This window comes from Salarias fasciatus, chromosome 17 (assembly GCF_902148845.1).
Source record: "Salarias fasciatus chromosome 17, fSalaFa1.1, whole genome shotgun sequence".
Taxonomy (NCBI): Eukaryota; Metazoa; Chordata; class Actinopteri; order Blenniiformes; family Blenniidae; genus Salarias; species Salarias fasciatus.
In genome coordinates, this window is record NC_043761.1 from 8,430,059 (window position 1) to 8,444,771 (window position 14,713).

General features: G+C 47.7%; 1 protein-coding gene across 1 annotated transcript; it reads left to right on the top strand.

Annotated features, from left to right (window-relative positions):
- On the top strand, positions 1–14,713 carry LOC115404341 (protein phosphatase 1H-like). The gene is made up of 10 exons (XM_030113630.1): positions 1–357; positions 5,173–5,362; positions 5,438–5,809; positions 6,504–6,616; positions 7,142–7,226; positions 8,306–8,424; positions 10,220–10,283; positions 11,225–11,332; positions 11,981–12,132; positions 12,363–14,713. The coding sequence occupies exons 1-10, from the start codon at positions 122–124 to the stop codon at positions 12,508–12,510; spliced, it is 1,587 nt and encodes a 528-aa protein (XP_029969490.1). The 5' UTR covers positions 1–121; the 3' UTR covers positions 12,511–14,713.

Consider the following 14,713-nt stretch of genomic DNA (forward strand, 5'->3'; position numbering starts at 1 on the left):
TTCCCCCATCCGCCGAGCCTTCCCGTCGAGCAGCGGGGCCGAGCTGGGGGGGAATCCGGGGAAAGGCAGCCGCGGCGCCGCGCACCGGCCGACGGACGCCCCGCCGCGACGCGCCAACAACATGCTCACGCGGGTCAAGTCCGCGGTGGCCGGGTTCATGGGTGGAATCATGGCCGGGGGCAGCTCCGGGGGAAGCGGGAATCCCGGGAGCGAGATGCCGCTGAAATTCCCTTATATGAGACCCGATTTCCTCGGACTGTCCCCGGATGAGATCGAGTGCTCTGCGGATCACATCGCTCGGCCCATCCTCATCTTGAAGGAAACCAGGAGATTACCGTGGGCCACCGGATATGCTGAGTAAGTAAACCCACTGCAGCCGGCGCAGGAAAATCAGCTTGATCTCCTGTGCGAGTGGTGTTTGACGCATCCCACGCTTTGTTTTAGGCCCCGGAGCTGGCAGGTGCTCCGACTCCCTGTCATTTCTGATCACAGCTGACTCTTTATTCACCTGTTGTCACCCACATCCCTCCACCGGCGGGCTTTGTGTCAGGTGTAGCTTAACTGGCGTGTTTCAGAAATAGATGACAGCATTCATCCAGAGGATCACCGCACTCAGCACGCCCAAGCTGGTCCTCACGTGCAAGGGGATGATGCACCTCCAACTAGCAGTGTATCTGGGAATTAGTCCACAACAGGGCTCTATTTATGGCTGCTGGAGCTGTGTGTCAGTGTGTGCATGTCAGCAGACCCGAAGGCACGCGGACCCCAGGACGACGCCTCAGATACAGGACAGCTTCAGGGTTTTTTGTCCAAACCTGCTGATCTGTCCAGTCTGTCCAAACCTGCATTAAAAGCCCCAGAGCTGCTCTGCAGATTCTGCTGTCATCAAGACTGCAGGGCAGTGAATCACCTCTGTCTCTTGTAATGTGGCACAGTTAACCCAAAACAAGCTTTACAAACACTGTATGATCTGCTGTAAAGCTTTTATAAATGCACATAATATGATACATTAACTGTAACTTTATTGTAAATAGTGGAAATTCGTACCTCGGCGTATTTCAGGATTTGAACCACATTACATCGTTTGACCACTCTCACTCATTAACAGTGTTGGGCAAGTTGCTTTTAAAAAGATATTAGTGATACTAGTTACCTTTTCAAAAAATAACTGCTAGTAACTGAATTATAATATTTAAAAGTAACTAGTTATGAGGCAAAGCAGTTATTTCATTGCATTAAATACCGTGTGGGGAAATATGTCAAAGAATATATGTACGTCAATAGATGTCCTTGAATAATCAGGAATTTCTATGGCTGTATCCCTGTCATGTCGTGGGGCTTACTTTGCACCAATAGGGTTCCTTCTTTCTGCATGGTGACGTCATTTAGAACCTTCCTGACTGAGGAGTTGCAACAATGTATCATTTTAAATGACATCATCATCTAATTTGACCTAGATATGCAAATGAGCAGCGATGCAAATTAGATGATGTCATCATTTAGAACCATCCTGACTGAGGAGCTGGCAACAATGTATCAGTTTGCACATGAATTTTCTCACACTCTGTATTAATTCAGGTACTTGAAGTGGATTCATGGTCCAGTAGAAACAATCACTTATATCATGAAAAAAATGGTACGTTATGATTCTTTTTTGAAAATTAAGAGGAAGATTATGCAGTGAGCAGTTCTGCTGCTGAACCCACATCGTTCCTCATCAGTGTGTGTCAGTGCGTCTTTATAACTTCACCATCAGATTAAAAAGCTGCACCAAACATCACACAACAGCGTAAAACACTACATGACGGACACGAGACGGCCGTCCCCCTCACGCTGCCTCACTGCCTGATACGATTAGATCTTAATTTGAGAAGCATGCTGGGAAAAAATGCGATATAAGGAGGAAGCATAACATCCTTTTAGCTACAGTATCACCTGATCAGCTCCTCTCTGCTCCATCCATTTCCTCCATCAGCCCCTCCAAAGTCAATTTCTAGATTATAATCTCTCTGTCTCTGCCTTGACATGAGTGGCGTGCACATGACGTGCACATGTCTCCTCACACCTGCATCCTGCATGTTGGCGAATGTAATCTCAGCTGATTTTACTTTGGAAATTAACTTGGAAACCTGAGCTGAAGCACCACTTAATGTGCGTTTAGACAAGGTTAGCTCCAGCAGTTTTTGATTCACAGTCACAGCGCTGCCTCCTCCAGCTTTACCACACTCATTTCTTCCACGCTCGCTCGGGGTATTTATGAATTGTCTCCCGTGGTTCTGCTCTCTTAATGAGTTCAGCTCATATCAGCGTTTATCTGTAATTAAAACCTCCCTTCTTCTCATTACAGCAGCCGTTTTGGCTCCGGCTCCTTCCACATATTAGGAATGGAGCAGCTTACATTGTTCAGAATAAGGAGGATTCCTCTGTAGAAGTTAGTTTTTAAATTCAAATCTTGTGTTGTGGTGCTCACAATGCTGCCATTTTTGATTTTATTTATCTTTTCGTATTTTGATTATGGGGCTTTCTGTTTCTGATGATGGCCAGGGGGAATGTGAAAACAAGATTACGAGCTTTTGTTCTTTCTCATCTTTGAACCAGACCAGTTGACATAGTTTTAAAATGTGTGAGAGTTTTATAACGTTTGACAGCAGCACAGACGCGATTCGTCCCCGATCTTCAGTGCGGCTCTTTGTTTCCCCTGCAGACAGTCGAACAACCCTTCACAATTAAAGTCGGGTGACCCTAACAGCTCTCACCTGACGGGATGGCTCCGTGACTCACCCGGCATTGTGCTTCCTTGTTTCTGTAGTTTTGCTGACATTATAGCAAGATAATGACTGTTAATCAATAATATAAATCCTTAACTACCGACGAGACTGAGCTATTTGTTAAATATGGACCAAATTGCCCGACTTTTCCTTTTTTTTTTTTTTTTTTTTTTTTCCCCACTCTGAACCAGAAAGCCAGACCACAAGTGTGAACACTGTGGAAAAGGCAGGCGGAGACAGCTGTGATCAGCCAGGAAAAAAAAAAAAAAAAAAAAAAAAAAGCGTATCCAGACACAGACGTGCAGATGCACTTCTGCTAATGGTTCGTGTTCGGGGTTGGCCTAATACCGTGCACTCAAAATGCTCTGAAAGCAACCACTGAGTAGCTGCTTTTCTGACACCAAAATCCCGCCGCCGCTAATAACCTTTGACCTCTGGCGACGAGCCCGACAGACGCAGAACTACACAGAGAAGAAAAGATCAGAAATACAGTTGTTCCTGGTTCGTGTTCAATTATTGCCATTGTGCGCACGTCCTAACTAACAATTGCAGTAAATTTGAACATTTTCATGGGAAAAATACCCTTTTTAGGATTGAACTCGTCCCTGTTTTGATGTTATTGTTCCCTTCATGTTCAGAGCCAAACCAGAGGCGAAGCTTTGAACCATTGTGCTTCACCAAATAATTATTGCCTCCTCGGGGCCACTGTCTGGCCCAGAATCTGCCGCCGAGGGTAGAGAAACAAAAAGGGCATTAGATGCCTGACAATAGAGGGGAAAATACGGTTTTGTTCCTAATGGGAGGGAAGCTAATTGTTCCAAATGGAGTGATTTTTTATTTTATTTTTTTTTTTGATGGGAATGAAATCATTCTTCCTGCAAATGGCGAAACGAGGACAAATGAATTGCGCGCACAAAAGCACCGGCCGCTTTCACGAAGCGCGGCATTATTAAACCAAATGAAGTGCGTTCACGGGGGACGACAATGCTTTTTTTTTTTGCTAATTATTTGTTTGAACTGTTGTTCACGGTGGAAAAAAAAAACGCGCAGGCGTGCACAACTTCCCGCTTCCTGGACATCTGCGTGTCGACAGACCGAAAAGTGTCTGGGTGTTTTATGGCCAGGGCAAATCAAAGGGCGTCGTCTTCTGCGATAATGGGCGCAGGAGGCCACGGCGGGGTTTTGGAAGCAGAGCTGGGCAATCACAGCGACGACCGGCCCCCAAGGCACCATGGCTTTTGTGCTCTGCACGTGGCGGCGAGTGGCGCATTGCAGCCAAGGTCGCACTTTTGGTCTCGATCGTAAAAAAAAACACTCATCATGGCCTTTTTTTTTTTTTTTTTTTATCACAGTGGGATTAGCGGTCGAATTCTGATTATTGTGAACAAACACATTCAGTTGTTTCGAAAGCTTGATAAACTCATTTCCTCTTTCCCTCCTTATTGAGGTAAAATCATATCGTATAAGATGTTATGATGCACATCTTTATTGACTTTTTTTTTCTGTCTCTCGTTAGCAAGCATGTGAGTCTTTTGGACCTGATAACGACGCCGCCCTGCAGAAAACAGCCCCTCAGTCACAGTCTATAAATAGACATGCCAATTTCTACACACCCCGGCCTCCAGAGGTGTCTGGATCTGGCCGCACTTGTCAGTCTCTCTTTGGTCGCTGGGTTGCTCCGGCTGTCGTTGTGTGCCGCGCGGCAGGTGTGGTCTGCGCTGGAGGCGGAGTTCTCTTTTATCAGTGGACAAAGGTGGCCTGGAGTTCAGAGAATACACAACTGAGAATCACATCTATGGTGTGTATGTTACACGTGTTACACACCCTGCAACTGTATTTTATTATCGTATTTTTTCAGTTCCAAAATCTTATTCTGAATTAAAACAAATGGACCTTCATCCGCTCTATCTCTGCGTGTTTTTCCTTTATTGTTCGCAGGATACTTCATTATAGCGTCTCTCTCAGTGGTCCGCCTGGTTAAATAAAGTGCAAATAAAGCCGAGCGAGGCCTCGCGCTCCGCAGACACAAAGCTTTGGTCTTGCATGTGCAACTAACTGCGCACAAAGTGGGTCTTCTCGCTCGCCCAGAAGCGACAGTCCTCCTCCCAGCAGAGCGCCGGCGCTATAAAAGCCGTCCCGTTTGATCTCCATTGGAAACATGAAATGTACAAAGGCAGCTGCTTCGCCGGACGCGCACAGACACCCGGCCGGCTCTGGATAATTGTTACGATCCTGCAGTGAACCATGAGAACCATGAAAGAGCACAGTAGTTTTTTTTTTTTTTTTTATCCAATAGTGAGCATCTTGTTTTCAAGCGCCTGCACTGGATCACAGCGTCTGTTCCCTGCTGCTGCGGCCGTGACACCAAACACGAGATTCACGGGGATATTTTGTTGTTTTCCAGGGTGATCAATGCCGGTAAGAGCGCGCTGAACGAAGACCAGGCCTGCTGCGAGGTGGTCGTGGCGAGAAGGAGACCGATGAGCTACTGCCCCCCCTCCACTCCCAGCAAGACCCCCACGGCGAAGAGGCGCAACTCGTTGCCCAATGGCGAGGGCGTGGGGCTCCGGGTGGAGCACAGCAAACTGGGAGAGGTAGGAGCTTACACACACAGTTGGCTTGCTTTATATGATCTGGCGCAGATGTTTGTTCGTTCCGTTTGTCCGCAGGACAGCGAAGGCCTCGTCTTCCACTACTGGGCCTTGTTCGACGGCCACGCCGGCTCGGGCGCCGCCGTCGTCGCCGCCCGCCTGCTGCAGCACCACATCGCCTGCCAGCTCCAGGCCGTCATCGAGATCCTACGCAACCTGGCCTCCCTGCCCCCCACCGTCATGGGGGAGGAGCCGGACGTGAACCCCTACCTGCAGGGGAGCACGCCGGGCCCGCACCGCGCCCTGACCCGGGCCGCCTCCCTCCGGGGGTCGGCGGGCACGCCGGGCTCGCCGTGCAGCACGCCGCCGCCGCCGCGCTTCTTCACCGAGAAGAAGATCCAGCACGAGAGCCTGGTGGTGGGGGCCATCGAGAACGCCTTCAAGGAGATGGTGAGCGGTGATGACCTTACATGGAAAACGAGTCTTTAGAATAGACTTAGAATACTTGTTAAAGGTTTAAAAAAAAAAAGAAAAAGGCATTGCAGTGGCTTGAACTTTCTGCAGCTTTGCCACTAGATGGCAATGGAAAACAGTCCAAACTGTCAGAGCTGCAACCTGTGGTGCCCAGATGCATGAAAAAAAAAGAAATCTATGTGAAAGCCCTTCAACATCCCCCCCCCTCCCCGCCACTGGTGAAAAGAAGCCCTCTCACACTTGATCTGACATCCTTTGTAGAAGATTATCGCCGCATCAGTTGAAGCTGTGGCCTCCGCAGGAGAAAGAATGAAATCCATCGTTCAGCGCCTGCAGGGGAAACAGCGGCTCCTCAGGATGTCTGAAAGGTTTCTGCACAAAGATGCAAAAATCACACGGATTTCTTTTTATTTCCAAATATGGAAAGTGTGGAGGACGAAAAGCACAAAAGCAAGAACATATGGAGACTGTGCGAGGTGAAATTAAGTAAAGAAATCCACCACAGCGTGTTGAACTTGAGTCTGCAGCATTCAGTAATCTTATTTCCCTAACTTCGTTGACTTTTCTTCGGTTTTACGCTCACGTGTGGGTGGAGGTGGGAGGTTTTCGTACGTGATGTTCGATCAAAGATGAACAAAACTAAAGGAGCTGTTGTTGTTCTCCTCGGCAGGACGCCCAGATCGAGAAGGAGAAGCAGGTTTACAACATCACGGGAGGATGCACGGCCCTCACCGTCGTTTACCTGCTCGGGAAGCTGTACGTCGGGAACGCAGGCGACAGCAGGTACGCGCCGCCTCGTTCTGGCCCTGAAATTAATGTGTGTGTGATGAAGTGGTAATTACACAGCAGTGAAACTCTTCAAATCAAAGCGCATCAACATGTTCGGGCAGAAATGGGAACTTACGTGAAAGCGTAATTACTTGTACGCGTGCATGAGGATTGGTTTGTGTCTCAATCTGTGTGCATGTATTGATCTCTGTGTGTAAGAAAAATAGTGCTTTTCTGTCTTTCCAGCCATGATAGAAATGGAACCAACTTTGTTTTTTAGTTTTATGAAACTTCGGTATATCAGGAGACCAAACGGCTCAAGCGTGAGCCTGCCAGTCGACACCGAGGGCACCAAAAACCCACAATTTAAAATATTAATAGCCAAATGGGTCCCTGTATCACAAAACTTATTATAAGTGCACAAAGTGGATTACACACACACACACAGATATTTCGTGATGCACGTGTAAGCCCGTTTATATAAACGATCTCCGCCTTTAATCGACAGGTGCTTTTGTAACTTTTCGTGTGTCTCTGCAGGGCTATCATTATCCGGAACAATGAGATAATTCCCATGTCGACGGAGTTCACACCGGAGTCAGAGCGGCAGCGGCTGCAGTTCCTGGTAAGAGCTCGCTCACTTCCACGCAAACAGTGTTTCTGTCGCCATTTCTGGAGACGGATTGTATGATTTCAAATAAAAGAACGTCAGGGAGCGGTTCAGGATGAAAACTTTGTGCTGCCGACGCTTTCAGAACAGATTCATGACATTTACTTTTAGTTTGCAAGTAAGATGAGTTATTGACGTATTGATTGTGCTTTTCATTGTGTCTTTTCCGCTAAGCTGAGGTTTGCTTTAATGAAAGGAACAATAACTTGCTGGGAGCTGTGAAATCGTCGTCTTGCAAAGCAGAAATAGATGATCTGTACTTTATTTCTTTTAGGCTGAGGGCTCAGGAAAGCTTATTTGCATCTAAATGCATTGGAATGCAAACATTTTGGGGAGAAAAACATTTAAAATAATCCTTTTTTTATGTCTAAAATGCTTTTTTACTGTCAATTCTTTCATCAAGCTTTGAGATGAAATGCTGGATAAGTTGGGTTTTTTCTTTTTCTTTTAACACCAGTATGTTTCTCTTGATTCAAAGTAAAAAAAAAGTGTGTAATCACACTTCGTCTTTGGTCTCCGTCGCCCAAACTGAACCTGCTCATTAAATCTGACCAGAGAAACGGTGTGTGAGTGTGTGTGTGTGTGTGTGTGTGTGTGTGTGTTTGACCGCTGCTTCTCACTGCGTTCGGCCACAAGCAACACAATCAGCCCGGCTCTCCCGCTCCATCGGGTTCCCGCCGGGCGGCGGGACGGGGAACAATCAGCCGGTGTGACACTCCACAAGCTCGTCTGATTAGAATAGCTGCCGCTGGTTGACCTTTTCTGCAGACGACGGCGACGACGACGACGGCAGTTCGCCGTGACTCATGTTTCACTGGGATTTGATGAACGGGAAGAAGAAATGTGTGTTTAAAGCAAAATTAAAAGAGCCTGATTTGTTTTGTTCAAAATGGATCCAGCTGAAGTTTGTGTTTAGGTTGTGAGTTCCTGCACAGGAACTTTGTTTTGAATGGGATGATCAGCCTTTATAACATTTGGAAAATGTCTTCAGTATCTGACGTTGAGTGACTTGCGGCCCGTTGTCGCTCCTCCAGGGCTTCATGCAGCCTCACCTGTTAGGAAATGAGTTCACGCACCTGGAGTTCCCCCGGCGAGTCCAGAGGAAGGAGGTGGGCAAGAGGATGCTCTACCGAGACTTCACCATGAACGGATGGCAAGTCTTTTTCCCATTCTCTCTTTCGCACACAATTTTCGCCGCGCGCTGGAAGACGACGGACTCCCGCGTTACCATGAATGGCACCATTCAGACGATGCGAATCTGAGCGCCGCTAATGGCGCGGGGGGAGCCCTCCCCTCCCCGGCCGCACGAAATGAAGCAATAATCTGAGAAGAAAGGTCTGATTTTGCGGCGTGAGCCTCCTTCCCTTCCCCCTTTCGGGCCGCCGCTGCTGCTGCTCTCTGGGAAGTGGAGAGACCAGCGGAGAGCTAATGAGGGAGCCGCTGAACCTGATGCGATATAATGATACAGCAGAGATGCTCCTGTTTGTGCGATGCTATGTGGGTTAGCGAGGCACCATGCTGTTTGACTGTGGCTGCAGTGGAAGCCGGTAATGAGATGTTCTTCCACTGACACACACACACACACACACACACACACACATACAGTGCTGTGCCTATTGTGCTGTGTGATGTATATTTCACAGTCGAACCGCCTCTCAGGAGCAGAAATATGCCAGGCAGGATCTCTATCCACTACTTTTGTGTTTTTCTTTTGCACGCAGGAAAAGTATCCGGATTCATCTTGTGTGTTTTGTCCACGTTGCACGAAGATGAACAGAGATTTGATATCGGAAGCTGTACTTCCACCCTGCTGCGACAGATCTTGTTCATTAAATTTTATGCTCGCATGGGAGCGAACTTTGCCAAGAGCACTTTCAGGTCGTCACTTTTGCGACTTGCAAACATGCTAATTGTTGATTTTCACATGGAGCAGGTGCAAAGCACCGACGCCAAGCTCTGCACCGACATGGTGTGACATCAAAATATCCTACTTTATGTATATTAGTTCAGATTGCATATAGACTGTCACACACACTCACACACACACAGGTAATTTGGAGTCACCAACATAAAACCAAATTGTGATTTTCAGTTTTTCCTCGCTCTGTCGAAGGCGCGACGCGACAGCCGTCATGAATCAGGAAGCGACAGGTCTTCATCGCAGAGGTGGAAAACTCCATCGCTAAATCCCTTTCAGATCTTCTCTCTGCTCCTGAATTCATTCCTCTTGTTTGCTTGTGTATTCTGAGATGCCCTCCCTCCAGTTTAGTCTCTTAATTTTTCAGTAGCGAGAGAGAGAGGAAAAGAAGCTGTTGTTACTGCGCTCCGGAGAGACCCTCAGGCAATGAGACGCGAGTCTAATCACAGGCGAAAAGAAGAGAAGAGGAATGGTATTCAACCTGTTTCCCACCCTGATGTTTATTATGAGGCAAGAAAAATCAGACAACTGCAATAACAAAAGAGAGAGAGACAAATTAGCATTTAGCATCAAATCCAGTGCTTATCAGCTGATTTGTAAAACAAATCCTGGAGAGTCCCGTTGAACTCATCAAAGGATTTTATTTCTGCTGCAGCATGTTGTCTTCGGTTGTTAAACGATACACCGTGTTCACTGGATACATGCTGTGTGTGTGTGTGTGTTTTTTTGTTGCTGGGCTCTTATGTCTCCTTCCAGAAAACCAATTTTCTTGAATTGAGGTTAATTAGACCAGAGAGAGCGAAGCCAAACAATTAAATGGCTAAATCAAAGTTGTGAGCTGAAAAAAAAAAAAAAAAAAAAATATCACATTTGGGTTCGTCAGTAGGAGGAAATCTGATGTATTTCCAAGGTCTTCTTTAGTTTTCCACTCTCATTGCACGCGCTCTGAAAGGCATGCGGAGGATAAACACAACGAAAAGGAAGACGGGGCCTGACGGTTTGGGTCTGCTCCTCTTCCTCTCACACACAGGGCTTACAAGACCGTCGAGGATGAAGATCTCAAGTTCCCACTTATATACGGCGAAGGCAAAAAGGTAAGCGAGTGTGTCCTCTCCAGAGCCCCACCTCCCCCGCCCCCCCCCAGACACCAAGCTGAGGAAGAGAGACGACAAAAGAAATCCTCCTTTCAGCTCTCCGCCGCGTCCGTTTGCTCCACAGCTTTCAGTCAGTTGAGTTTGAGACAAAGACGGAAACAAGAAGGAACGAGAACAAGTTTCTGACAAAGAGTGTAGCGAACGGACGCAACGCAGCCAGAGATGACAGGGAGGAAGGTGAGAGAGCCGGATGACTGAAAAGCATTGATCCAGAGCTGCGTGTGACTCGTGGCGAAAGAGCGCGTATACATCCAGGGAAAACAGTTCCTCCAACACACCGCTGAGGAGTGCTGAACAATGGAGCGACCTTTTTATCCTCATAGAGGATAAAAGAGATGAGGGTGCACACAGTGGTGAAGTGGTTCGCACTCTCGTTTGGCAGAGAAAAGAGTCCCTAAGGCCACAACGGAAAACCTGAGACAGAAAACCACAATCCTCACTATCAGAGGGCAAAACGGTGACTGAGATCTTGAGAGTCGTTGAACTGAACGCGTATTCATGTTTTTCCGTGTGAACAAAAAGCTTTTATCACTGACAGAAACCATTCAGGTCCTGAAACTGGAATAAAGAGCAACTTCTGTTCTACTGATAGCATTGAAAACGCACACCGTAATGTCAGTCGGTGTCAGATCACATATGGAAGACAGGCTGACCGGGCCCCGTATTTATACTCCACAGTCACCAGGTGAAGATAATCAGGTCATCCGGCACAGGTGAAACACATCAGAGCAGCAATCAGACACAGGGAGGGGAAGTCAGGGAGTTTCAAACCACAAACGGCATTAGAAACATAAAAAACATCTCAAAATAACCAGCTTTGACACAGTCGAAGTGGAGAAACTGTGCTTTGGATCTGGACTGAGCCGCCCTGTGTTCGCCAGGCGCGGGTGTTAGCCACCATCGGAGTGACCCGCGGGCTCGGCGACCACGACCTCAAAGTCCACGACTCAAACATCTACATCAAGCCGTTCCTGTCCTGCTGCCCGGAGGTGAGTGGCACGCCGGAATTCAACTCGCACTGCGGCTCCTGGAGCTCGCTCCCGATCCAGAAAGCGAAGGGACGGTTTGGTGCTGCTCCGTCTACGCAGCGTTTCGCCGTTTCTCAAACCTCGGCTCACCTGTCTGGCTGTCTGGCGCCGGCTTCACAGCCCTTTCATCTCCCGATGTAGTTTGTCTTATAGAGTTTTGCATTTTTTTTTTTCCATCCCGGAGCTCTTCCCCGCTTGATCTTTAATTCATTAACGCCGAGGGTTCACGCCAGGTTCACACGGAGAGACTTAACTCCTCTCGACGCTCCGAGCCTCCGTCTGTCTCTCTCTCTCTCTCTCCTTTCTTTCAGCTCGCAAACACAACTCTCACCTCTCTCCAGCGGCTTCCCCAGATCCTCTCTGTGAACGAAAAACTGCAGTGAATTCATTAATTCATGGAAGTGTTGCGCGCCGCGCTGAGTGAAGGGCAGGGCCGTATGGATTTCTTTATGGGCCAGTAACTCGAGCCGCGCAGCCTGAGAGCGCTTGATCTCCGGAGCCGCTTGGAGATTTCTTTTCAGTTTTTTTAAATCCAGTCGTTTCACTGAGGCCACCGCTAGAAGTCGCGAGCAGACGGCAGAGCCACTCACGCAGACGCTTCCCTCGCAGGTGAAGGTGTACAACCTGACGCACTACGAGCACGGCGCCGACGACGTGCTGGTGATGGGCACCGACGGCCTCTGGGACGTCCTCTCCAACCAGGAGGTGGCCGAGGTGGTCACCACCTTCCTGGCCAACTGTGACCCCGACGACCTGCACAGGTGAGAGCGTTAGCTGCCCGGATCCGGCCTGCGCCGCGCCGCGCCGCCCGTTCCTGCTGCATTATTCAGTGTGATTTCTGTAAACTGTGCCGCCGCGTTGCATATTTCATTCGGCAGTCGTGATTGCTATTTTAAGGAGAAATTACGTCAAAGTTTTCAGTGTCTTTCACACGTTTTTCCACAAAGAATAACTTTGCTGAGTCATCGAGCATGTTTATTCCGTGATCCAGGTACACGATGGCGGCCCAGGACCTGGTGATGCGGGCGCGCGGCGTGCTGCGGGACCGAGGCTGGAGGATCACCAACGAGCGCCTGGGCTCCGGAGACGACATCTCCGTCTTCATCATCCCGCTGATGTACGGCAACCGGCAGCCCTGAGGGGCCGGACGGGGCCGGCGGACCGGGGCGGGGCGGGGCGGGACGAGTCCTGAAACCGCTTCTCCGTTCCCTCCGTTTATTTGGCTCGATTTTCAAGCGGAACGCAGATTTTCGGGCGCTTCGTTTCTCAGCAGGAGTTCAGGAGGGGTCAGCTCAGGGGAGCCGGCACGCTTTGTCTCTTCATGCTCACTGAAGTCAGCGAGAGAGAGGGGGGGGAGAGAAAAAAAAAAAAAAGCACTTATTGGACATTTTAACCGACTGTGTGTCATGAGTCCACGCTGTCAGGAAATAATTTGGCTGGGTAAAATAAATCGGCTTTGCATTTTAATGTGACAGCAGCTCCACAGGGCGAAGGAGGCGGCTGCTCCTGAACTCCGTCTGAGACGTGAAAGCCGGAAAAGGCTTTTCCAAAGTGAAGAAAAGATCCCTTCTTCTCCCTCTTTCCCTTCGCCTCCGTCCTCGCCGGTTCCCCTCCATCTCTCTTAAACTCCTCTTCTCTTGTTCTGTACAGTCGACTTGTTTATTGAAGAAAAAAAAAAAAATAGAAAAATACCTCCTCCATCTGGTGAAGAAGGGCCAAGCTGACCGGTCAGCTGCTTTTTTCCGTTTCGCCACAGTGTGGCTTCGAAGGATTCGCTTGCGGACAGTTCTGCAGACAGACGAGCAGAGAAGAGACGAGCTGGAGTCAAACTCGCCACCGTGACACAGGAAGGGAGAAAAACGAGAATATTCCCTGTAGCAGGGAGGATTTAATCAAATTTTAAAGATGTGTTTGAAAACGATCCAAGTTTAACTAAATTAGAAACAAACAAAAAAAAAAAAAGCTTTGACACATTTAGAAGCTTAAAGACGGTACGATCTGAAGAGGAAGTGGTCAGGGAGGCGCGGGCCCTGGACTCAACAGTTGCAATGCTTCTTTCTGCTCTACATGGACCGAATCTGTATTTATGTAAAGTACCGAGTGACAAATGTGATTTGTTTGTAAAAGTGCAAAAAAAAAAACAAAAAAAAAACCCATACATATATCGACGAGGTTGTTCTTCCCTTTAGGCGTCATTAGCATCGGAGCTGGAGGATCAGGAAGGAAGGGGCCGCTGCGTTTCAATGCTAATGGCCATACGAGAAACCAAAACCGTGTGCCGTTTGTTTTTTTTGCACGTTTCTGAGCGGAAGAGGACTTTGAGAGTTTGGAAGAGAAAACTGTAGCGGCTTAAATTGCATGCTTCGAAGAAAAACTGAAGACTTGAAGAAAAAACAGAAACTGTAATTTCTATTTTTTTTTTTTTTCTGATGGAAAGTTTGGAGTTGTTGGTTTGCTGACGATATGATCAACGGCGTTTACCATACATTCAGTTCATCTGTTTCCCAGAATAACAGACTTAAAAAAAAACTTAAAATACTTCCAGCAGCCAATGTTTGTCCATTAAATATGAAGCTCTAGCAATCAGCAGCACGGCGACGTTTCAAGTGAAACTGTTTTGTTTGTGTTTTATTCCTCTTGTACATTCCATAAAACAACGATTCAGTTCTTAAATCATGAATTGTACGTCGACGAAAATATTTATTTCCGTCCTTGCGTCAGATGCAGCGTAGCAGATCGTTTTTCAAGCTCTATTTAATAATTTATGACGAGATTTATTTATTTTTTGGTTCATGCTTTACGTCGTCGTTTCAGGTTTTTCTGGTGCCACCCATACGTTACACGTCAAAGGGCGTCGGTCCAGTGTTGAATGTGCATCCTTCTACCTGTCATCAACAAGCCTTTTTTTCTCTTAGATGAATGTGAAAAAAAAAAAAGAAGAAGAAAAGATTCTATCATTTCCTCATCCTATCGTGCCACCCGACTGCTGCACATCGACTCAGGTTCAACCACCCGTTACCGGCTGATGGTCAGAAAGGACTGGAGTGTCCAGGAAGCTCTCAGACTTTTTGCTTTGTCCCTTCAGTCCGACCGTAGATCTCTTTCCGGAGTTGCTGTATCGTGAATGTTGTCATTGCTGTTGTTTTTTTTTCTACCTTCGACTGTAAGGTTGGGAAAATGGGAGGTGATGAACAGTTTGGATTTTTTTCTTCTCTGTAGCAAAAAAGGGGGGCGGTGTGGGGAGAGTTGGAAGCTCAGTGGGAAAAGCGTTTTTAAGTGACCATTGTGCTACCCTCAATCTCTCCGTTTGTGAATGTGAACCGTACATTTTATATACCGAGT